At 35.9% G+C, this 24,579-nt stretch overlaps 1 protein-coding gene across 13 annotated transcripts in view; it reads right to left on the reverse strand.

Moving 5' to 3' along the window:
- NRCAM (neuronal cell adhesion molecule) overlaps positions 1–24,579 on the reverse strand; it is a 215,444-nt gene that overhangs the window by 10,447 nt on the left and 180,418 nt on the right. For 6 of the 13 annotated variants that reach the window (XM_036247278.1, XM_036247276.1, XM_036247277.1 and 3 more), the window contains 10 exons: positions 22,459–22,656; positions 22,290–22,360; positions 20,729–20,954; positions 20,241–20,356; positions 18,746–18,950; positions 15,927–16,049; positions 14,828–15,004; positions 13,749–13,784; positions 2,965–3,096; positions 2,094–2,172 (listed from right to left, as the gene is read on the reverse strand). In XM_036247278.1, coding sequence (XP_036103171.1) covers positions 2,094–2,172; positions 2,965–3,096; positions 13,749–13,784; positions 14,828–15,004; positions 15,927–16,049; positions 18,746–18,950; positions 20,241–20,356; positions 20,729–20,954; positions 22,290–22,360; positions 22,459–22,656 — 1,363 coding nt within the window. Of the gene's footprint in view, positions 1–2,093; positions 2,173–2,964; positions 3,097–13,748; positions 13,785–14,818; positions 15,005–15,926; positions 16,050–18,745; positions 18,951–20,240; positions 20,357–20,728; positions 20,955–22,289; positions 22,361–22,458; positions 22,657–24,579 lie in introns of all 13 variants that reach the window. The other 7 variants (XM_036247285.1, XM_036247282.1, XM_036247287.1 and 4 more) reach the window with 2 other exon arrangements.

Consider the following 24,579-nt stretch of genomic DNA (forward strand, 5'->3'; position numbering starts at 1 on the left):
TCTGTTGACTTCAAGCTAACTCACATTCATTCAACCTCTATTTCAGTCTAGTTTTAATGGAGAGGCAGCACAGTTATCCTGAGAAAGTCACATTACATCAGATCATGGTTTCATATCACTATCATAGCAAGTAGACATTTGAGCCCACGAGGTGAGCAGTGCATTTCCAGATTCAGTTAATCATTTAAGCATAATAAGGTAGAACGGAAATTCATTACCATGTGAAGAATGTAGGAAATGCAATGGTTCATTTTCAGTTCATGCAAACACATATTTTTTTTCCAGGCTATATGAAAGATTTAGCTTCATCACAATAATAAGGGAGTGGTTGCATATCCTGTGCAGAATTCTAGCTACAAGAACTCTAGTAATTATTAGGTTCTTTGTTTTACAGGAGAAACATATAGAAGAGTGAGTTAAATCAGCAAAGGTTTCAACTCACCTAATTTGAGACATGGCTACCCTCAGTTGTGGCTATCTGTAGGTGGTTCATATATTATGAAAACCTTCTGGATGAACTGGGTGGGGGTGCTGCCTGAGGTTTTCACAAACTTTCAGTCCCAGAGTCAACGTCTGAAATCAAGACAACCCTCACATACATTTTTCTATATCCTGAGACATAGAAATTCTGAGTTTTAGAGATCATAGTCATCTCTGCTGAAGAGATCAGAATATGACAGCTTTGGTGCTGAGACACAAAGGCCACGCCCTGGTGCTGGCAGGAGAAGTGGCACAAGGCCAATTCTGTCAAAAGCACTTTCCTTTCTCAATCAGTTCTCATAGCTTTAATCTTCGGCATTACTTCTTCCCCCATGATATTGACATGAAAATACCTAAAATGAGCTCTAGAGACAGGCAGAAATTAACACAAATATTTACAAATGTCACCTGGAAATCACAATAGTGAAATATTTTATTTCACTGAGAAGTCTTTTCTTCCGGCTAAAAAGCCTCAAAGTGGACTCAGTGCCTATTTAAAATATTATATTTTATATAATCAATAGGATTATAGAAAGAAAAAATGAAGTGTAAAAGCATTTTATAAATAGAAGTATTCTTTTGGAACACAAAAATTCCAATCTTTTAAATGAGTTAATATCAATTTTGTTTTTGTTTTTAAACCTATCTAAAATAATAATTTATCTCTCTTTAAAAAGACCTATATCCCCTAGGCAAGAATACCTTTGTTTAAACTTTCTTCTTCCTTCTGTATTTTTTAAACTATTTAACACATAGGTTATGTTAAAATTTGTCCTTAATGATGGAGCCAAGCCAAGAATGCATTATCAAAGTTCTGTGAGTTTACACTGCCTCCAGCACTGTGATTCTGCTTAATAATTAATAGCTTCTAAAAAAAACTAGTCATCATTTCATGATTAAGGGGCAGAATTATAGAAAAAAAAAGTCCCAAATCTAATATTAAAAAGAGTAATGCTGGTTTTTTTTTTTTTTAATCCTCACCCAAGGCCATTTTTCCATTTTTCACTCAGATAGAGCGGGAAGGAGAGAGAGGAAGAGAGAGAAACATCGATGTGAAAGGGACACATCGAGTGGCCGCCACCCACACGACCCAACCAGGGCCGGGGACAAACTTCAGCCAAGGTACATGCCCTGAGCGGGAATCGAACCCGGGTCTCTGTGGACCGCAGGCTGACGCTCTAACTGCTGAGCCAAACCGGCCAGTGCAGTAATGCTGATTTTTAAAAGCACTGTTTAGAAGACGACAGGTATAGTTTTCTTTACAATACAGGTTGGTGGGTCTTTATTGTTGTTTCAACTCTTCTTGTAACACACCAGCTTTGCTAGGTTGATCAATACAGTAGGGTCCTCTGGATAACACTCAAAGTGGAAGACACTCTGTCTTAAACGTGTGACTAAAATGGAAATTTGTTCTTTAATGAAAAGTGAGAGACTATTTTAACTGTGAGGGACACGTAAACATTTAGACATGGAAGGGTTTATAAACAAGTATTTGAGGAAAATACAAAATGGTGGGGAGAGCCTGTTCCTGGCCCCATCCTCTTCTAGGGAGACAGAGTGCAGGGTCTGTGCAGGGCAGGGAGGGTGAGGGCAGAGGAGGAGCAGAGTCTCACCTGTATTCTCCAAAAGTGCCATCGTCTTCCTTCATGGGCTGGATTTCGGGATCAGCATGGGCATCTTCCTTTTCTTTAACTGAAAATTTCAAAATTACATTTTTATCTATCGATACTGTGTTTCCTTATTCAAAGTTTTTAAGAGTGCACTCTTTAAGCCCTGGCCCGTTTGGCTCAGCTGTTAGAGCGTAGGCCCACGGACCAAAGAGTTGTAGGTTCAATTCCAGTCAAGGGCACGTACCTTGGTTGCGGTCCTCCCCCCACCCCATCAGAGTCATGTAGGAGGCAGCCAATTGTGTCTCTCTTGCATCGATGTTTTTCTCCCTCTCTCTCTTTCTTTCCCATTCTGTCTGGAGATAAATGGAAGAAGTGTCCTTGGGTCAGGATTTAAAAAAACCACCAAAACAGAGTGCACTCTTTGAGATATATAGCAGTGAAAAAACACTTCCCTACAACCATATAGGTTGTATAACATTAACCTTATAAAGAAAGCAATGTTAAACATCATGCCATCAAGTCTCACTTTATGCATTATTTCCTCTGGAAGACTTCAAGTACCTCATTCTCTGCCTGTTGGCTGTAGGTGCTAGTTCAGCACCTATGATCTATGTGGAGCCTAGGAGAACAGAGTCACTAATATCTTCAAAGTACAGATTAATTAATTTCCCACAAATGCCTTCTGATGCTTGACAATGTTTAAGCTCCCATGAGATTAAAAAAAAAACAAAACTGTTTGAACAGAAAGTCCAAATTTATGGCTCTGTAAAGACATACTTATTGCAATCTACATGATTTACCCTCATGATTTTTTTTTTTATTTCAGTGGTTAATTATGCAGCATTATAAGGCAATTTTACTCTTTATTTCTTACCTGGATATTTACCACCCTTGTTTCTTCTGATGAAGCAAACAATCAACAAAATTAAGATAAGGAGAGCGACAGCACACATTAGACCAATGAACCAGCCTTGAGTTGCAATGTCCACCTGTCGGCTTGCCATTGCTGGAAAACAAATGAATGGTTGCAGTGAGAATGGGTTAAGGGAGATATGAGAACTGTTGTAGTCTCTTGTATAGAAAATTGCCATAGTATATAAACTTTTATATATTTTACATGTGGCCCCAAATTGGAATCTGTCAGTTATCAACATTGAAAAATCTTAATTAAAACAATTCAAATAGAGAAATCTGAATGCTAATACCATTAAATGCTAACAAACATTGCTGAACATTGTGTTCACAGTGATTTTAACTATGGATTCTCAGTGGAAACACAGTCTCAAACAAATGAACAAACTTACTGTTTATAAGATAAATTATTCATTACATACAATGGTAAGAATATAAGACTAAATTTTAAACAGAACAGAATGTATACATCTAATGGAGTATTTTTTCCTTCAAAGGAACCACATTGGAGGCTAAAATATCTTTGCAGTGAAGCTGCCATTTTTCAAAATGTTTTGGAACTCTGTTAAAAAATTAAACCTTCCACATAAGAAACATGTCCATATAAGATAACCAGCCTTATTAGTTTATATCTCAATTTTAAACCAAAATGTTACTTAGATTTTTTTATTCATCTCCTTTGTTGTTCATCTTATTTATAAAAGATGGTTGTGAATGACTTTTACAAATTCCTGAAAAATCCAATTTACCCTAAAATAAATCAATATTCAGTATAGTTTAGAATCCACTTAAAAGACTTTGAACTATATCTTAATCAGTGGCACCATTACTGGAATAAGTGACCACTTTAAAGAGAAAATACTCATTCACACGTATACATGTTCTTTAAGTCTTCGTCTATTCTGTTTGAGTCAATATATATGAAACCTCCTTTTCAACTAGTGGCAGTGTGCAAATCTCCTAAGAAAAACGTAAAATAATTAGCATTTCTAGTATTATTCAAAAGTGTCAATCAAATGGGACAAAGTGCAGCATCAATGGCTATTCAAACATGCCCATGAGGATTTGTTTAGATAAATTGATACAAAGCTTTCTAAAGCCCTTTATTTTTCTCTTTTGACCATAATCTAGACAATCAAGATTAAAGGTTTTCTTCTTTTGATTCATAAGCATGCCTTTGTTATGCTTTTAATTTTACTGAATTTCTTTTGAATACACTTAATATTGCTGGGTTAGGTGTATATGATGTTCTGATGCAGAAATAAGCATGGCTACATGTATCCTAGGTTCTGATATATGTGCAATGATGGTACCTCATTGCTTTTTTTCTTCACACAAAAATATAAGGAGAAAAATGAAATGCTTAAAATCAAGTGTGAAGAGGAGTGCCAAAAATATGTGGATGTGTGTTTAGGAAATAAAATGAGAAGTGGAAATACATTATCTGGGATACAAATCAAATACCAGTAGACTTTCCCCTCATGCCTCAGAGGTTAGAGGGGTTTTGAGTTGTATCATAACTTGACACAGCTGAAGCACCAGTATAGACAGTGCTCCCCTTCCACACACATACCACCATGACGATGATGATGATAATGAGAGCATACATTTTGAAACTCTTACTATCTGCAAGGCATTGTTCTGGGAGAAAAAAAAGTCTCATTTAATCTTCATAACAATCATTTGAGATAAGCATGAGAAATAAATCCATGCCCAGAGAGGATAAACAACTTGCCCAAGAGCTGGAGTTTGGCTCAAGTCTGTCTGACTCCAGGGAACATGGTAGTAGCCATTATGCTCTACTGCTGTAATGCATTCCTGAAAACATGTCCAGACATCAAATCTGCAGAAGTCTTTACAAAAATAAAATGTTGTAGGGACTTTCCATTCTGAGACAGCTAAAAATATTTCAGAAGGCCATTTACATATTCTTTTGCAGAATATTTCTGTCAATTCTCATATGGTCTTTGTGTGCTTTTTCTTCAGAGTGAAACCAAAAACCAATTGGTGTAAGTCTGCTGAACATTTTAAAGAGTTTTTAATATACTTAATGATTTACAGTCTTGTCATAAATAGTGTCTGCATTTACATTTTTCCTCTAACTTAATGCAACTGACAAGGGTACAATGCAATAAGATACTAAACAACTAGCACAAACATTGTCTTATAAAGATGGTGACTGTCAAAATTTAACTGCCCACTGGTAGCTTGCTGCTATGCAACTATGCAGAAGTGGAAATGTTTCTTTGACAGTTCATAAAGGAACATCCAAATTCATCTTGAATTTCTGCCTTTATCTCTAAGAAAAACTGTCAATGAAAAAACTACTAAGTATTTCACTACTCCATTATTTAAGATTAGGCAGACACAGAATGTTAACAGGTGCATATATGTGTGCATATTCTCTCTCTCTCTCTCTCTCTCTCTCTCTCACACACACACAAAGTGCAACAGAAGTTGATATTAAACAAAAATTATGTAAGTTAAAATAACTTCTTTTGACTTACTATCCATATAAGAGGGGATCTAAAGCCCATAATGACTATAAACGGTTTCAAGTCTTCCCAGAACACTCTAAAATCATTTTAACTACAGATGATTTTACAAACCCAAGTCATGGTCATAATTGTGCATCACACACACACACACACACACACACACGCACACACAAACACACACAGAAAAAAGCCTGTGGGGCTTTCTCTTATTTCTGATTTTCAGTGAGTGGGTTATTAGTAGGATTGGGTAGAAGAGAGAAAGAGGATTTTCAATCTATCTAAAACTTTTATAATAAAATTATATTTATGTATTACTTGAGTAATTCAGAAAGCCATAAATTAAACAAATACACAAATATTAAAAATATAAGGTAAGAAAATAAATCAGAGGAATGAAATGTGCTTTGTTTCCTAGAAGTTAGTTTTAATAACAGTCTTTTGCTGTGGCCTTGCTTGTTGTCTCATGGATAATCTGCGCTCTGTGCTCATAGTTCTCTCAGGAAAATGTTCTGAGTACTTAGAATAACAAAATAAACATGAAGACACAGTGAGATAAATAGCTATAAATAATCCATTATGTATAAAAATGCCCTGTGCCATTAAGATAGTTAGAAATGTATAGAAAGGGGAAAATTACCTTGGCTAAAGTTTGGAGGCAGCTGAGAGGCCTCAGTAAAAACCTATCAGCTTTAAATCCTTGGTGATAGGAGAGAAGAGATAGGGTGGTTGAGGGAAAGAGATGAGAAAGCAAGAAGATGAAGCGGGGTCCTAACAGGAGTGTGGGTAAGTGGCACAGAATTGGGACATGGGCCATAGCCCTGTTTGATTCGGTGTTCAACTTGTGCCACAGGAAAAAAATTATGAAATATATCTTAAAAACTCAGACTATCAAAGGCAGGGATGATGTTATGTTATGAAACAAGCATAGATAAAAGTTGAGTCTAGGTTGTTGAAATTAGAACTCAGAGAAACAGCTCATTAAACAAATAGCCAGAATGATATGCTTCCATGCTCAGTACTGACATCCAATTTCAAAACCTGGCATGGAGCAGAGGGGAAGCGAGAGCAGGGAAGACAGTGCTTTCACACCGGAGTTAATCCAGCGGCCCTTCAGAACAGAGCAATAAAACTGGGAGGATCAGGGAGTTGGATTTAGAGTACATATTTGCTCTTGGAAGTAATGTTAACTAAGGTCACTATGGTTTTATCAATATTTATTCTTTTTAATAGTTACATTTATATATAAAATGTGACAATAACTGGTTGTGGCTTTGTCCTATTTCTCCATCGTTGGTACACAAGAATGGCCCGTCCATTATGGCTACTCTTGTTGAACCACCCATCAGCTGCAGCTGGAATTGTAGATATAGCAACACTGTAGAAAGTTATTTTTCCTAAAGGGCTTGACATCTGTCCTATAAAAGGTCAAAAAAAGCCACACCTTGATTTTATGGGTGGAATCTGATTCTAACTAGATCAGCATGCTGGGAGTGCACTGGACCGTGGGTCCTTAAGAGCTGGAAAGACTAAGTGGTTATTTCTGAGACCACCTGTTCCCCTTACATGTGGGTCTCTGTAACCTGTATTAGGTGGATGTAGTAAGAATCTCTCCTCCAGTGTTGGAAAGCTGAGCCTCTAACACCATCTCTCCCACATTCTAGCAAGGTGACAGGCAGGCAATCCATTTCTCATTACATGTCATTGACATGATGTACAAGTAGGTAATAACACTGCCCACTTCATAGGATTGTTGTAAGGACTGAATGAGAAAGCCATGAAAATCATTTGCCTGGTATAAATTAGAGCTGATTAAATGCTAGTGCTGATATTATTACTAGTATTCTAGCTTTAAATGGACAGAATATCTACTTGAGCTTTTAGTATTTTAAAATTAAAAGTGAGCAATAATTAAAAACACCTTGTAATACTGTTAATTGATATTCCTCTTTTAAGTTTAATACAGACTGTCCTAGAACTTTGTACACAAATGGATATGAATATACAAATAGACTAATAGAAATTTTTTCTTTATATATTATGATTTTAGTGCATAAATACTTAAAAATGTAGATTAGTAAATTATTATTACCTTTGGCCTCTCTTTCTTTTTAGAAATCACTCTTGATTGTATATTATATAAATTATAAGAAATTACTTTAAAATCATAATGCTTGGATAATAAAAGACAAAAAATAAATTTTGCTTATAGGTTCTACAGGAAATACAACATTTCCACAAGAATGCATGAAATGACTAAACATAACATGTATGAATCATAATACGAACCCTTCTTTAAATTTAAGCAGGGATTGTTTTCCGTCTTGTGAGTAAATATGAATATTTTAGACTCCTATATGAACATTTTTCTTTATTTTAGAGACTTTAATTATTATGTGTTTTGATAATATTCAAATAACTAAAATATATATAGGCAGTCAAATACGGTGCGATAACAATGAAATACATAAATTGAACAATTTCTTGTTCTATACAAATTTAACAATATTTACATCAGTTGTCTAGACAAACTGCAGGTTCTGCTGGGTTATACAGTCCATTTTGACATGAAAACTTGTGATTTTTATCAGTGAGTTATTTCAGCTTCAAAAGCACTTCAAAAATTCTATTCTAACTTCAGCGGAAAGTTTATATATGTAAATGATGAGAAAGATTTATTACATAAATAATGTAAGTTCAGAATCATATTTAGCTCTGTTTTAATAATGGTTTTGGCAATAATGTGATTAGAAGAGGATTTGCTCAATTCTATAATTCTTTTTATATAAAGAGTCAAAGACAACTAAAAACCCAACTCCCAACCCAACTGGACCCCATAGAAAGACATTCATAGTCCTATCCATAACAGCATCACTAGCCCCCATCTCCAACTAGAGTGCTCGGTTGCTTCCCCTCTGAGCATGACCAGAACTGGCGTGGTGTGCACCTCACCTGGGCCTGTCTCAAACACATCCTCTGAACTCACAAAACCAGAGTCCCCCTCAGCACCAACTCGAACTTTGTATGCTGTTCCTGGCATTAGACCCTTTAACCCAAAGAAGCTCTGAGAACCATTTACAATTTCTTTCCTCCATTCTTCTTTGCCTATGGAAATTTTGCAGAAACAACAAATTATAATATTTTAAGAGACCAGAAGTCACTTAAATGATTCAAGAAAGGAAAATATAAGCTAAAGGCAAAATCTAGGATGCTTAGGTATATCATTTTAGATTAAGTCAAATAAGTTAATAAAATGAAGAACTACATGAAAAAAAAAAAAGAAAAACTGACTGGGTGTCCAGATTGCAAGATTGCATATGTTCCTCTTGTGTTAAACTTTCTTTTTAATACTGAGGAGGCTTCTTTACCTGCACCTTGCTTTATAACAATATTAAAATTTTCTATTAATGAATATAAAAGACTTTTATACATTAAATAGTTTAAATAAAGTTTGGGAATAATTGCTTTTAGGATTAACAAAATGAGCCTAGTTGGTATGGCTCAGTGGATTGAGCATTGTCCCATGGGAGGTCTTGGTTCAATTTCTGGTCAGGGCACATGACTGGGTTGTGAGCCTAATCCCCAGTAGGGGATGTGCAGGAGGCATTCGATTGATATTTCTCTCTCACATCGATGTTTCTATCTCTATCTCCCTAAATATAAATAAATAAATAAATAAATAAATAAATAAATAAATAAATATAAGATTACCAAGATGAATCTTTTAGTAAACTTAAATGCCTTCAAATGTATCTAAATTACAGATTCAACCTTTCCCACATATTGGTTTTCCTAAAGGAATAGTTATTTCTAAAAACATTCATTTGCTTGATTAAGTCCTAAATAGAAAGTTGGGCTGTGTTCAACATTTTATACAAACATTCTGTGGCCACCCAACTTATTCTGTGCTGAGCACACTGTGCTAAGGAGGGGGCACCAGGTTTTCATCAACCGCTGAAAGTTAAAGCTGCCCCATTTCCTGGAAGAAGTGGCCAAGATGTAAGTAGGAAGCCTGATTCAAGAATACATTAAACTGAAATGAAAGTGGTAATTTTCTGCAGTCTCTGATAAAATTCTATTGAGTAGTATCAGCAAAATGACTACTTTAAGTCAGTTTGATTTCTGCTACTTCAAGGTCCAATTTGAACAAATTTTTCTTCTTTCCCATTGTATTGCAAATATAATTATTCAGTATCACCCTTGTTTACATGTTGTGGGTATAGAATAGTTTTAAGTACCATGATATGAAAATAAAAAATGCAATTATGACTCTTGTTTTTTAATAACAGGAACAAAACAGATTCTTCATTATGTGTAACATATATAGGTTGATGGTTCACTATAATTTTTTTTTAGATAAACCTGATTCATTTAATTGGGTCAAGTTATTTTTTAAGATGATCCACAGTAAATCCTTTAAAATGTTCTTAATCTCTTTAAATGTATCCCCCAAATTACAAATCAGGTAATGAAGTTGTTTCTTACTGCCAACTACACCATATTCAACATAAAAGTTGATATGCTCTGGTCTTTTATATTCCCAACTGATATTGGCATAGGTCTCAGCAGCTGCGACAGTAAGTTTGCTGGTCCTGGGATTTACTTCTTGAAATAAATATACAATAGAAAAAGAAAATAAACAATCAAATTGCAACACCATATAAACAAATATAAAATACTTTTAAGTACTCTGAAACTGAACATAAAACAAAATTAGAATTCACTGCTGAAATTTAGGGTTCACTCATACTTCACTGTCATTACACATAGGTTTTTCATTTATTAAACTACAGCATTAGGAAGTAAACCAGTAATCAGAAATAATGATGCACAATGTTAACGTTTATGAGTTCTATTATATGGGCCCTGAATGATGTGAACTGTTGTCCATTAGATACAATCCCAGGAAACATCAAAGTCTTCATTTACTAATATACAATGGAGTGTGGGACTACTGAACAATGCTGGGGATGGGGCAGTAGGAGAGAGAGAGAGAGAGAGAGACAGAGAGAGAGAGAGAGAGAGAGAGAGAGAGAGAGAGAGAGAGAGAGAAACATCGATGCAAGAGAGACATATCAATTGATTGCTTCCTGAATGTGCCCCTACCAGGCTGGGGATGGAACATGCAACTCGGGCATGTGTCCTTGATACAGAATCAAACCCGAGATGCTTCAGTGCATGGACAGATGCTCTAATCACTGAGCTACGTTGGCCAAGGATATTATTACTCTCTTTGTGAAGTTTTCCTAATCCTGTTTGGCAAAATAAATACTCTATTCATCTATTTTCATGTAATATTTTGTTCAAATAACTGTTTAGCATCTATTTTTACTCTTTTTCATGCACTGGTCTTCACTGGCTATATTTTACCATCTAGATACACACTGTGTTATAAAAAGCTATTGCACTGTATGTGCTAGGTAGACATTAGCTGCTGAACTTGATCCAACCTTCTATGTAGTCTTTTTTGTTGTTGTTCAGGCCAAATAAAATTGTAAACTTTACACTTCATTTTAATTTACTGGTTCTTTCTTTCTTTATTTATTTATTTTCTGTTTCTTGACTTAATTGGTCGTGGTGGGACCAACTCTGATATAATCGTATAGTGAGGTTCTGACTACAGAGATGATGTCACCAGATCCTCAGTGCCTTCCTCTTAATTAACAGTCAGCTGCTAATTTGGTCAAGAATCAGGTTCAGTTTCTGACTTGCCACTTAGTTTCCCCCTATTCCTGTGCCCAACCTAGTCACTTCACAAAAATGCTCTGAAGACTGGCCCCAAGGGTGAGAAAATAAAAGCTATGTATAAAGCAGTGCCCATCATCAGCAATACTGAGACCTTAACTCAAGTCCATTATCTGCGTGCTTTGGTTCATTTTTACAGATGCCTTCACAGGTCTGTTTCCTAGAGCACCAGATATAAAACTGCTTAAAGGGACACAGAAATTGAACAAATGCAACCAAACAACTAAAATTCTTACAGAGATATTGAAAACAAAACAAAGACATAGATCAAGATAAGTAAGGGGCTCCTATGGATCTCAAGAGTATTTCTACAGTCCAGTTGAGGAGACTGGTAAGGAAACAGGAAAGTAGGCATAATATGACTAAATGAATTATCCTGGCTTCTCCTTTGTAGTTTAAATAATCCTTTTTGTAATTATATATTTGTAAGCTTGGGTTTCATTAACATCTCTTAAAATCTGTCAGAAAGTTAAAAAATGTAAACTTAGATGCATTTCTTTTCTCCTCTTTGGTCAGAAGTTAATTAAAATCACTAGTGTCTGGTGCTTCTATAGCTAAGTCTATCACAGGTTTTCTTTCAATGATTTATCTCTTCTTTAGTTTCTTTCATGTTGCTTTAAATTAAGATATAAAAATATGTAAAAATATTCAGATTTGGAAGGCTGGTGGAGCACTTCTAGGTTTCTTTCTCAGGGAGTATATAAACTCCACCTGGAGAAGGAACATAAAGAAGATAACATTTATTCTTGGATTGAAAAGAGAAATATTTTTAAGAGAAGAAAACCCAGGATAACAAATTCTTTCTAATCAACTTAAAGTCTTATATGTAAAATGTCATCATTTTATGCAAGCAAGGTTTAATTACTGCACTATTAAAAGAAACAATATAGAAAATAAGAGCAGATTTAGCTTTCTTTTAAAATTTAAATCCTATTTCTCTTCTTATCTAAGAGCCACCAGATTTCAACGCTGGAGGCTTCAAGAACCTTCTGACACTCAATTTTTACTTGTCTCTATAATCATAAGTAATTCACAATTCAATTTAGTAACGTTAAATGGTAAACCCTAAACTGTTTTAATAAATATTTTAGTTGGTTTTAATTCATTAAAACAAACAGGTGACGTTTCTTCGAGTGGACTGCATGTCCTATTCTAACATGACAAGTCCATGGAAATGATGACCTGCTTCGCAGGCAGCCTGATGCATCACAGTTTTGTGCTCTGCTGTCGACCCAGGCAGAGTGTCAGTGATGCCCACTGCACAGGGAAAGAGGTCAGGTTTTCTCTGGAATGCTTCTAGGAAAGGTTATGAGGGGACCTGGCAGTAAATCATTGTAAAACAACCAAGGATTCAAATTGATATCTAATTATCTCAGGAAGAAAGAATATATATAAAAGAGAGGTTTACATCTTTCTACAATATTGTGGAAATTTTGTTCAAGTCTAGAAACACATATATAACATATTAAGATTACCAAAAGTGGCCACAGTTACTCAATCACTCCAAAATCTATCTAAACTACATTTTATAATTTACAACACTCTGAATATAAGCAGATTTATAAGAAAATAGAAGACATATATCAGGCTTGAGCTCACAAGACTTGAATAATTTAGGATAAAGAACTTATTTCTCTGTCTTTTTCTTCATTCCTATTGTACTCATTTAGTCTGCCAACACCCAAGAAAACCCCTGGCCAGGGGTGCTCCACATGGAAAAAGTGTCCAAAGCTAACAGACCCCCCAGTAGCCAAAAGTCAAAGACTGGGGATCTTTGGGACTGCCTCACGTGGAAGACATATTACAACTCATTCAAGCACCATTCTCCCAACAAATCTTTCTCACCCACAGAGCTGTGAGAAATAGAGGAGAACAAAAGTAATCCATTGTGATGACTGGCTATTACCCAGGAGGAGACTTCAGTAGTTTGGTGACAACAGGATGGAGTGACACAACGGAGGAGAGCATGCAGGAAGACTGAAAGACTTGCTCATGGGGACACTTTCAGTCCCTGGCCAGTTAGAGTGTATTGCTAAGCCAAAGTTTCAAATGGGCAATGTAGTATAATGTCAGCAAAGTGTACACTGTGTCTATGAGAAGTACAGCTAAATCAGATTAGAATGGAAAGCTCAGTTGATTTGATTTCTCACAGGCTATTTTCATCACAGGACTAGTATTTCTGAAACTTTCATATGTGGCATGGCCATATAGAGGATCTGTAACATATCCACAGTTTTGGTCCTGTCTGATCCAGCCACAACCATATCAGTAAAAAGCTAAAATTAAGATTTGCACCAGGGATAAATCTTCAGAAAAGTCTGAGAAAAATTTAATGTGTGGTTTTCTATTTGTAAAAAAGACTAAAGCCAAGATCTTTCAAGATCTTCTCTTTCTTTTGGTGCTTCAAAGCTTATTTTATTTTCTCTTTTAACCCATGCTGCACTTCCCCATGTTTAACATTGCAAATTTCACACATGTATAAAGTCATGCAGATGAATTATTTTACCTTTGCCTGCACCTACATCAGGTGGAAGAATACCAGCTTTAATGAAATAGGAAACAGAAATAGGACACTATATAGTTAAATGTAACACACCCATCAGCATGTAAAGCTATACAAAAACACTTATTAAAATGTTAAAGCATGCAAGAAGAATGAAGTGTAGCATATCAAGTACAGGGGACAAAGACATGTTGGTGTCCCCAAACTTACCCCGTAATCAAATCCACACTTTAGTTAAGGTACATTATTTATACTTGCCTATTATATAAGAAGGCTTAGGATATCTGAAACCAATGTTGGGGTAGAAATGTCAATTTCTTATGCTATGGAAGATAATCAAATAATATTCCTTAGGCAATTCTACAATTTAGAGAATGCAAAAAGAGAAAATGTTTTATAATATTTTTATTGAATCTAAAGTTTTTCAAAATAATTTTTAAAAGTATGAAACAAAGTGTTAATTCCTTTTCTAGGTACTTTAATGGGGCTATTTTGTTTTCTCTATACCAGATGGCCTACCAAGGTACAAAGTCCCATGCTCAAACACAAAATGAATGCACTATTTAATTAGTGTTTCAATTTCATTGCTAGAAAGCCTAAATTAATATGTACTCTAGCAAATTATTTTCTGGTGAACCAAAACAAGAACTAGAATTACTTATATTTATTTATGTATATGTATGTATGTATGTGTGTGTGTGCATATATATTGTATTACATGTATGTGTATGTACATGTTTGTGTATGTATATATGTAAAGTTGTAGAAAGGAAAAACAGTGCCTTGAACTTTGAATTCAAGTGTGGCGAAATATTGTAATTTTTCACTCTCACCTCAATATTTTAATATGCTTAAAATTTTCATATGGGCTAGGAAAACAAATATCAAGTTATTATTCTAATAGGAATTAAAGAATTGATTTCATATATATATCTGAATGAGAAATTACAAATAAGTGTTTGTATTAATTGGGTAAGATGAACACTCCATGGTTAGAAGAAAAGAGAAAGCATAAATTTAAGTTAAAGATTTTTGTTTCATAATACTTATAGTTTTATGAATTTTATACATACCCATCTTACCTTCATCCATAATTGTTACTGCTTCCTCTGTTATTTGACTTCCTGATCCTGCTGATGTTTGTGCATAGAAATAAAACTTATACCGAGTGCTGAAATTTAAGTTTTTTAAAGTCCAACGTGTCTTGTTGGCAGGAATTTTCAAATCTATCAGTGGGCCTAATTCATGGGTACTGTTAACTGTCAAGAAGAAATAATAAAAAAAGAACATTTTCCATTAATTGCTACAGGAATACTATTATAAATAAATGTGTCCACCAAAAATGACAAGCTTAATTACACCGATTTTTGTAACCCTACTCACTTTTCGTCCAACATAACTGATAACCTTTTACAGCTCCTATAATATAGCATATCAAGGGGAAGTATTTTCTCCATTGGTTTCTAAGCTAAGGGACTTGTATAGTTGAATCACAGTAGTATTTCTCATCTCAGTGTTTTTGCAGATGGAGTCATGTATTGTTAAATAATTGCAAACCTCATTTTCAGAGGACTTGTGACAGAGGAGCCCCTCTTCTTAATATTTTCTAATTATAGATAATGTCTACCCAATCTAACTATTGCACCCACCTAAACCCCATGCTCAAAGGTCTGTATTAATCCACAGAATATTTAATTTTCAATACCACATATGTAATTTTTCTTTTAAAATATGATTTGAAGTTCTTTCTGGAATAACACTTAAAGGTATATGTATATATTCTACAGTTTTAAGAAATGATCCGTTAGTTTCACTTATCTGTGGAATATAATGAACATAACAGTCTCAGGAATGGAGTAGTCCCAGAGACGTGGAAGTGGGGCACAGACTGACAATCCCCAGAAGAGGAGGTGGTGGGGGAGAGATAAACCACAGAACTTACATGCGTGTATGCATGAACAATGGACATGGACAACAAAGCTGGGGACAGAGCGGGGAGGGGGAGAGGGGGAATCAGTGGGGGAAAAAGGAGAAACATCTATAACAAAAATAAATTAATTAATTAATACAAAAATAGAAAAAAGAAATGATCAGTTGGTATTTTAAGATAATAGTTAAGTTTTCCTTTTCCTTTTCCTTTTAAAATGATGTTTTCCCTTTTTTCTTCTCCAAATAACTTACTTGGCTGATATTTTAAGGTGTACTCTGTCAAAATGCCATTCGGGTGGCTTGGTGGATCCCATTCCAAAGTGAGAGAGTCTAGTGTTGGATTAACAATCTTCAAAGAGGATGGGGCACTGGGAACTTACAATGAGAACACAGTTAACAAAAAGGTTTTTTAATGTTTTAAAATGTATTAAAATGACATATTTCACACAATTCATCAAGGTTTTTGTTTTTTGAAACACATTTTTGTTCCTGATTCAGCTGAAAATACATTGATAGAAACCTGTGACAGGTGCCCATTTATCCAGTCTCTTCCTCTTTTTTTTCCTCACTATTTCCATTTAGATTAATTAAAACCATTCTCTCAAAATACATAGACTTTGCTTTTAAGTGGACCCAAACCAATATTTTTAAGAGACAATAATTTTAATAAAATTTTAAAAAGAAACTGTACTTATTTGTTGCATGAATGATGTCTTAATAAAAGCAAACTAGTGGTCCTGGCCAGGTAGCTCAATTGCTTAGAGTGTTGTCCCGATATACCAAAGTTGCAGGCTTGATCTCTGGTCAGGGCACATACAAAAAGCCACTAATAAATGCATAGATAAGCAGAACAACAAATTGATGTTTCTCTCTCTCTCTCTCCCCCTTCCTCTCTCTCTCTAAAATCAGTCAATAAATAATTTTAAAAGTATTATTATGCTAAGTGAAATAAGGTGAGGCTGGGGCTAGGTGGAGGGGGGCAAAGGGGGAAAATGGGGGACATCTGTAACACAGTCAGCAATAAAAAAAATTTACTTTATTATTTGTATAATAAAAGTCTATTGGAACTCAAAAAAAGATAAATAAAAGGGAACTAGTGACTAAGTAAAACTATTCTAACATGACCTTTCAGTAGAAGCAGCTGTGTTCTGGGCTATTAAGGGCTGTTTTCCCCAACAAACCAGGTGTCTCCAAACAACCTGCCTGCTGGTTCTTGGCATGAGCCAGCCTGCCCAGGTGCAGAGTACTTCTCATCCAGAGAGCAGACAGACACCCAGAATCTTGTGGTGGTGAACAAAAACCCCAGTGCTGGCAAACCCGGGCTCTGGGGCAGGCCTGCAGGGTGTCAGGTTCTCTGTGGCAGAGGTTGGCAAATTACCAGAGGAGACATGCCTTGGCTTCTTTTATTCATTTCTTCAAGAAGATGATAGATGGTGTCAGTTCTCTCTCATGATCATTACCCCCTCTACCCAACCTACCACATTCCCTAGACCTATTAATGGCACCACTATCTTGCCTGTCACTATAGCCAGAAACCAGGGAGTCATCCTGAATTACTCCCTCTGCCTCATTGCCACCATCTCCTGGGACACTAAATCTTGTCAATTCCACCTCATTCATCTCAACCTTATCTATTCCATCCTCTGCTCTCTGCCACCATCCCACGTCAGGGCCTCCATGGCCTTTGCCTGGGCCTAGAACATACCCGGCATAGTTCTGAGCTTCCCCAAACCAACTAGTGGTTCCTAACTTTGGAAGATCACAGATCCCTTTGAGACTCTGATGACAACCATAAATACTCCCTGGAAAAATATATACCTTTTTCTACAATACTGGGGTTCATGGAGCTCCTTAAACCCATTCATTGATCCCCTGTGAGACTACAGTCTCCAGGATAAGAGCCTCTGGTTTAATATCCACAACATTTAAGACCATTTATGATATGGGTCCTCCCTAGCTGACCTTCGCCTCTTTTCTCACCATTTCTGGCTACACAATTTGCAGTTCCCTGAAGGAGCCACGCTGTTTCATACCTTTGTGTCTTTGAACATACTACTTCCTCTCTTCATTCCCTGGTCATCTCTTCTATGACACCTTCCCCTGCACCATCAAGGACCAGCATGGAGTCTCACTAGGGAAAGCCTTGAGTGGAAGGAGCCCTTAACCAATAAGGAACAATGGGATCGATGACCAGCAATCATAATGAGATGGGAGCCAGGACACAGGATGACTTCAGAGACTGTTGAGAAGCTGCTGACATCATGAGCCCTTCAACCATGAGCCAAGACAGAATTTGTCTATGGACTGCTTTTACCTAAAATAACTAAAGAATCCATTGAAGTTTTCCAGCTCATTTTGAATGCTGGCTTGAGGCAAAATTCAAAATAGATAAGGCCGATTTTCAGTACCTTTTCAAATTCTTATCTTTCTTACTTATGGCCCCTCTCTCCCTCATCTTGTGTCCCATCCAAACTCCTCCTGCCCTACTCCCACACAACATATACATGGCCTCTCTTCCTTTTCCCTTTGCAGTGGTCCATGTTTCAGTGACTTTCCCTTCACTTCCCAACTTGTTTTGTCAAGACTTCCAACCTCTAACTCAGCTCATGTTTAGCATAAATTATGCAGGGGCACTGAGAAAGAAATAAATCATGACTTATAAATTATTTTCTTTTCTAGATGTTTTTCTTAGGGTATCACATTTAGTTCCCACGCTTTTCAGATGAAGTAATTGAGGCTTATAGAAGTTATATAACTTACTTCCAGTCAGGAAGTTAATGATCGAAATAAACCAAATTAGCAAGGTTTCTGACAGTGTGACTGAGTGTGGAGAAAAAAAAATTAAGTCAAGAGAGAGAGGATTTTAGGGCAGCATTTTGTGATCTGAAGCCTTCATACCCTCAGTCCATATCTGAGCTGACACTTTGTCAGCTTGTGCACAGTGTGTTAATCTATGGGAAAATCACATTTGGCTTCCAGAATATACTTTTTTGGGGGGCCCTTCTGTCATGCAAAGCCTCTCAGCATATGCCACATGTTGTTAGGATCTGAAAGACACATCCAACTCATACCTCCTTCTGGAGTATGAAAGACTCTGGTGGGGCTGGCTGGGCCCTCCCCTTTCCCATTGACCACGCGGACATGCAGTGTGTAGTGGCTGAAGGGCTCCAGCCCGGGCAACATGCCATGGGTCTTGCTGCCCTGGAAAGTGAGGATCTTTTTCTCTATGTGGCGTCTGTTTCTTTTTGATGAACTCTGGGCCTTCCAGTAGTAAATCTGAAGCAGCAAGAATAAATGTCAGGGTTGTATAAGGGAGCAAACAAGATTAAAGTTTTATGTTGTTGTTTTTTTCCTCAGAAAGTGAAGCTTTTATTATTATTATTATTGAAGATTACTAACAAAACTGAGAAATACTATCCTGAGGTAAGAGAGTAAGAAGCCCACAGATAATGAGGAAAGTCAAATTAAGAATATGTGGTGAAACTGGGCTATATACTATTTTGTTAGAGGAGTATAAGTGAAATAAATGAAAATGCATGACACCTAAACAGCACTCTCTAAAAGACAATAGAAGGATTTAAGTGTCTTACTTCTATAAAATATTCTAAAAGAAAAAATTACTGGCCAATATTTATATACTTTTCCAGAGTTAATAAAACTTCATATATAATATATCATTCACTCTACTTGAAAACCACAGTGAAGCTTTTATTATTATTATTCCTATAGTACAAATGAGCCTTGGGTTACCGAGTGACTTGTCCAAAGCCACAGGGTTATTAGGAGAGACTGAACTCTCCTCCATACCAAGTCTATGGCTGTCACACGTATTTTTTGTAGTATATTATAGTTGATTAACAAAGTATAGATTAACATTGGCTAAAAATCCAGAATTTTGTTTATTAAGTCCTCTTAAGTTTTTAGCAGTTTAAAGGCATTTTTAAGAGAACTCAACATGTATTGAATCTAGCAATGTTAGAAAAAAAGCAAAATTGAACATGGTGCAGTGCAAAAAGTGACCTCTAGGAGTCAGGGTTAACAAATCAAAGGAGGGACTTTTTGTGGATGTAAAAACAGTTGACTATCAATTAAAAAAAAAAAAAATCTTTATACACCAGTCTTTCTGTGCTGCCCAAGAACAAAGATGATTGGTGTTCATAAGAATCACAGTTGGTACTATATGATCTTAAAGTTTAATCTTAATTATTTTTTAAAAAGTCTACATTATTTTCAGGATAATTTGTGTGGTCAGCATAGTTTTTAAGTTAGGTGCATTTTATTATATCTAGTTTTCTAAACATTAGTTTTCCTCATTTTTTGCGTATGTTAATTGCTTAATTGGCAAAATCTTGGATAATCTGTGGGAAAAATGGAGAAAAAAATTTTCTCATTTTGGATGCAGTGAGATTTTGATTCAGTTTTAGCTGGGGTTGTTTAGGTGTGGCCTGCCTGAAGCGATAAACCAGAGGAACTCTAAACAACTCCTCCAACCAAGAAGAGTGCATTTGGCATTCACTGCCAGTCTGTTCCTAAGGAAAGAAGAGGGAAGGTCTCCCTTCGTTTTACCCGATAGCCTTGCAGGTGTCCTCGGATACTTTTCAGAGGTACTGGGTCCCAGTGCACCTCAGCTAAGGTGCTGTTTACCACGTTCACATGCACATTCCCAGGAGCCACCATTGGGACTAGAGAAAGACAGGGAAAGAGGATAAAGTATCAATGTTATTTTGAATTTCATGCAAAAATGTCACTGTCTAATAATTTTGGTTTCAATGAAGCATGCCCCAGCCCTATTCTATAAATTATCAAGGATTCAGAGTAGATTTTTTATATCTGTTCACTTTGTAAGAATAATATCTTTAAAAAATAACTTTTAATATTCTGAACCTATTTTCTACATAGTAGGCTATTTAAATTCAGAAATGTTGAACAAATTAATTGCTGCCTCTCTTCCTCCCTTTCTAAGCACCTCTGGAAATAGACTTGATTTGCACTTTGGTAAGTCTATTTTGCTGGGGAAAAGTATAAAAAAAAAATAAACAGTGTCAGACACTTACGGTCTTCTCCAGAATGTCCCATAACTACAGCTGGCTCTGGAGCGAAGCCCACATCATTCAGAGCTTGAACTTTTATCAGGTATGGAACAAAAGTTGGTGTGCCCGAGACAATATATTTGGATACATTTGCCACAACCACAGATGTCCATTCATCATCACCATCTTTTTGGCGCCAGCTCACTTTGTACTGAAGGCCTGGCCCATTAGATTCAAAACCATTCAAGGGCTACAAGAAAAGTAAAATAATCAGAACTTATAAAATACACTGCTGACTGCACAACCTTTTACAGGAACAGCAAAACCAATTAAAACCTATTCCCACACTTAAAGTAAGCAATGAAACACTGCAGTATAAGCTAGAAATATTCTCAGGGAGTTTTTGTTGTTGTTGTTGCTGTTCATTTTTCTCTGGACCACAGGCCGACGCTCTAACCGCTGAGCCAAACTGGCCAGGGCTGTTGTTCATTTTTAATGAAAAAAGCTTGTTTGGGGTCAACATTTAAAAAGTTTTTAATTTCTATCTTGAAGTAGTATATACCACATAAGCCTCCCAAACTGGCTCCACAGTCAAGGGTGGATGACTGAAAACATTGTTATACAGGTTCCTTTATATAGTCCTATTTGTGTGACAGTACATCACTGTCTATCTCACTTGGAAAATGCTTATTTCTTTATTTAAAAAAAGTTGGTTTGTCACACTGTCCTGTTTCTACATGTATGCATGTATATATGTACAAATATAAGTTTGCATGAAAAGATCTATCTAAAATAAGTTTTAAAATTATGTATTAATTTTCCAAGTCCAGACAACACAGATAAGCTAAAAAAAAATAAGAAGAAGAAAAAAAAAAGTTGGCTACTGGGAAAAACTTGGTACATGTCTTCTAGATGGTTCTATATAACAATAATACTACTAGGTAGCATTTATTGAGCACATGTATGTGCTAGGCACTGTTCTAGGCATTATATATATTAACTCCTTCATTCTTATGAAGATGGTTCTATTATTATTACAGCTATACAAATACATAATGGAGATGTTAAACAACTGGCTTAAAGCCACACAGTAAGAAACTGGGATTTGTACTCATTCATTTTTGCTCCAAGGATCAAGATGTTAACTTCTCCATAATACTGTCTTTTTGTTGTTAGTCCTCACCCGAGAATATTTTTTCCATTGATTTACAGAGAGAGTGGAAGGGAGGAGATGGGGGGTGGTGAGAGAGTGAGAGAGAGGAGAGAGAGAAACATTGATGTGAGAGACACATTATTGGTTGCCACACATATGTGCCCTGACCAGGTTTGGGGATTGAACCTGCAACCCAGGTACATGCCCTTGACTGGGAATTGAACCTGTGACCCTTTGGTGTGCATGACTATGCTCTCACCACTGAGCCATGCTGGCCAGGGCCAAAAATACTGTCTTTTAAATAAAGATATATAATATAGATTTCCCCCCAAAATGGGTAAAATGGGATTTAATACAGATATTATTTTAAAACTAGTTTTATTTCACTCTAAAGTAAACTGAGGAAAGTTGAAGTCTTTAAACAGAGCTCACCTGCCATGTAATCACCAAATTATCAGGCTCTGATCCTAGTCCTTCCACAGTCATGGGATTTTTATCCGGTTCTAGAAGTTAAAGCAGCCACATACATGTGAACTTTGGTCTTTTTCAAACCATGGACAACTTTTCTATTTTATTTCATATCACAAAAGTCTTGCTTTACCTGCAGCTTTAGTAAAATACTGTTCAGATATCTCGCTGGGCAAGCTCCTCCCGAGGCTGTTCTCTGCCATCACTCGGAAGGAGTAGTTCACATAAGGTGACAGCTTCAGCTGGGCTGTAGTCTGTGTCCCAGGAACTTCAGTTTGGTAGTGCCATAGCCCTGCTTCATGCATTGCATCTTCATATTCAATAATGAATTCTAGACATAACATGCACACAAAACAAATAAAGACAGTAAATTCAGTCACTTAAGAGTAGATTGCTAGAATAACTAATAATTTAAGATGAGTAGACAAACATACATTATTTCACTTTCAAGAAATATTTCATTAGAATATTTTGATTTCAGAGTTCAATCATCATCCTCAGTACTTAAGCATACCCAATAATATTTCTCTAGCAAGCTGAGTTTAGTTAATTAAAACTCTTAGAAGGGATCCATATATATATTCCTAGGAAAGTTTAAATATATGAAAAGATGGTCAGTTTTTTTCATAATAGAAATTAAATTAAATACAGTGAGAAACCATTTTCCACTAACCAGACTGGTAACAATCAAAAGTTGAATACATTTTATTGACTATGACTCAGGAAACAAATATTCTTATACTCTGTGGGAGGTGTAAAATGGTATAACTTCTATAGAGGACAATTTCAAACATCTAACTCAATACCCTTTGATTGCGAAATTTTACTTCTAGCAATTTATTTCAAATAAATGCACTCATGCATATGCTCACATACACATAAAAAAGAACCCACATTGCAGCATGGTCCACAGTTGAAATAACCTAATTGCAAACGACCCAAATGTTCAATAGGACATTAAATAAATAAATTATGGTACACCCTCACAATGGAATACTCTGCTGCTATTAAAAAAATGGAGCAGTTCCATATGTACTAAAATGGAATAATGTCTACAATATATTGTTGAGTCAAACCAAGTAGGATATAGAACACTGTGTGCTTGAAACTACACTTGTGTAAAAGTTAAAATATTTACTTTGATACATACAAATTCATATATGCTTGAATATACATGTATTACCTCTCAGAGGATACATACATACCACTGGTGTTGCTGAGGAACTAGAAATCAGGGGTGGGAGGAAGACTCACTTTTCAGTGCATACCCTCTTGCATCTACCAAAATTTTGTGGTATGTACATGTTTTACTCTTGTAAAAAATAGCTATTTAAATATTCATTAAATTGCCTACTATGTGCCATGTACAATAACATGAATTATAGATACAGAAATGAACTAGAAACATCATGTGTTATAGTGCTCTGAAGCTCAATACTTAGGGTTCTCCTTTCAATCTACATTAATTTGGAGGTGATCCTTGCTTTTTATTACAGCAGACATTGCAGAGATGTGACATCATTATAATAAGATGTAGCAATATCAATGCAAAACCATAAACTGCCTGAAGCTAATATTTCATGTGGTGCCTGACAGATGTCACCATTTTTTAAATATCAAAATTAAAAAATAAAAAACTTTAAAAATATCCTGAAGCACCCCTCTGAGCGTGTGATTTGCTAAGGTTCCCACAGGGTACTTCAATGCAGTTTGAGAACTAAGAGACTATTTTCAATCAAATAATCACAATGATCCATGAATCACTCCTCTACTTAAATCCCTCCAGTGACTTTCCAAACCTTTATAATTGCCTACAAGGCCTTGCAATTTCACACTCCACCCCCACTCACCAACTTTAGCTCTTTGACCTTCTCTCCTACTTTGTTTTGTTGTTCAATTCACTCCAGCCACACTGGCATCCTAGCAGACATCTCCCTGTTCTAGGATCTTTGCTTTTTCTTACTCTGTCGGGAAAGATTTTCCCTCAGAAACTGCAGAGTGTGTTCACTTTCTCCCTTCTCATGTCTTTATTGAGATATTCAAATGTTACCTTCTTAATGTGTCCTTTCCTGACCACCATATTCATAATTATCCCCCTGACCCCTATATTCCTTAACCTCCTTCACATGCTTTGTTTTTTTCTGCATGACCTAAACATATACCACAAACACACAACACATATACACATGCACAATCATGTGTACAGATATATAAGTGTTTGAGTCCTTTAAAAAGCAGATGCTAAGACAGAATT

The sequence above is a fragment of the Molossus molossus genome, unplaced genomic scaffold (assembly GCF_014108415.1).
Source record: "Molossus molossus isolate mMolMol1 unplaced genomic scaffold, mMolMol1.p scaffold_m16_p_7, whole genome shotgun sequence".
Classification (NCBI taxonomy): Eukaryota; Metazoa; Chordata; class Mammalia; order Chiroptera; family Molossidae; genus Molossus; species Molossus molossus.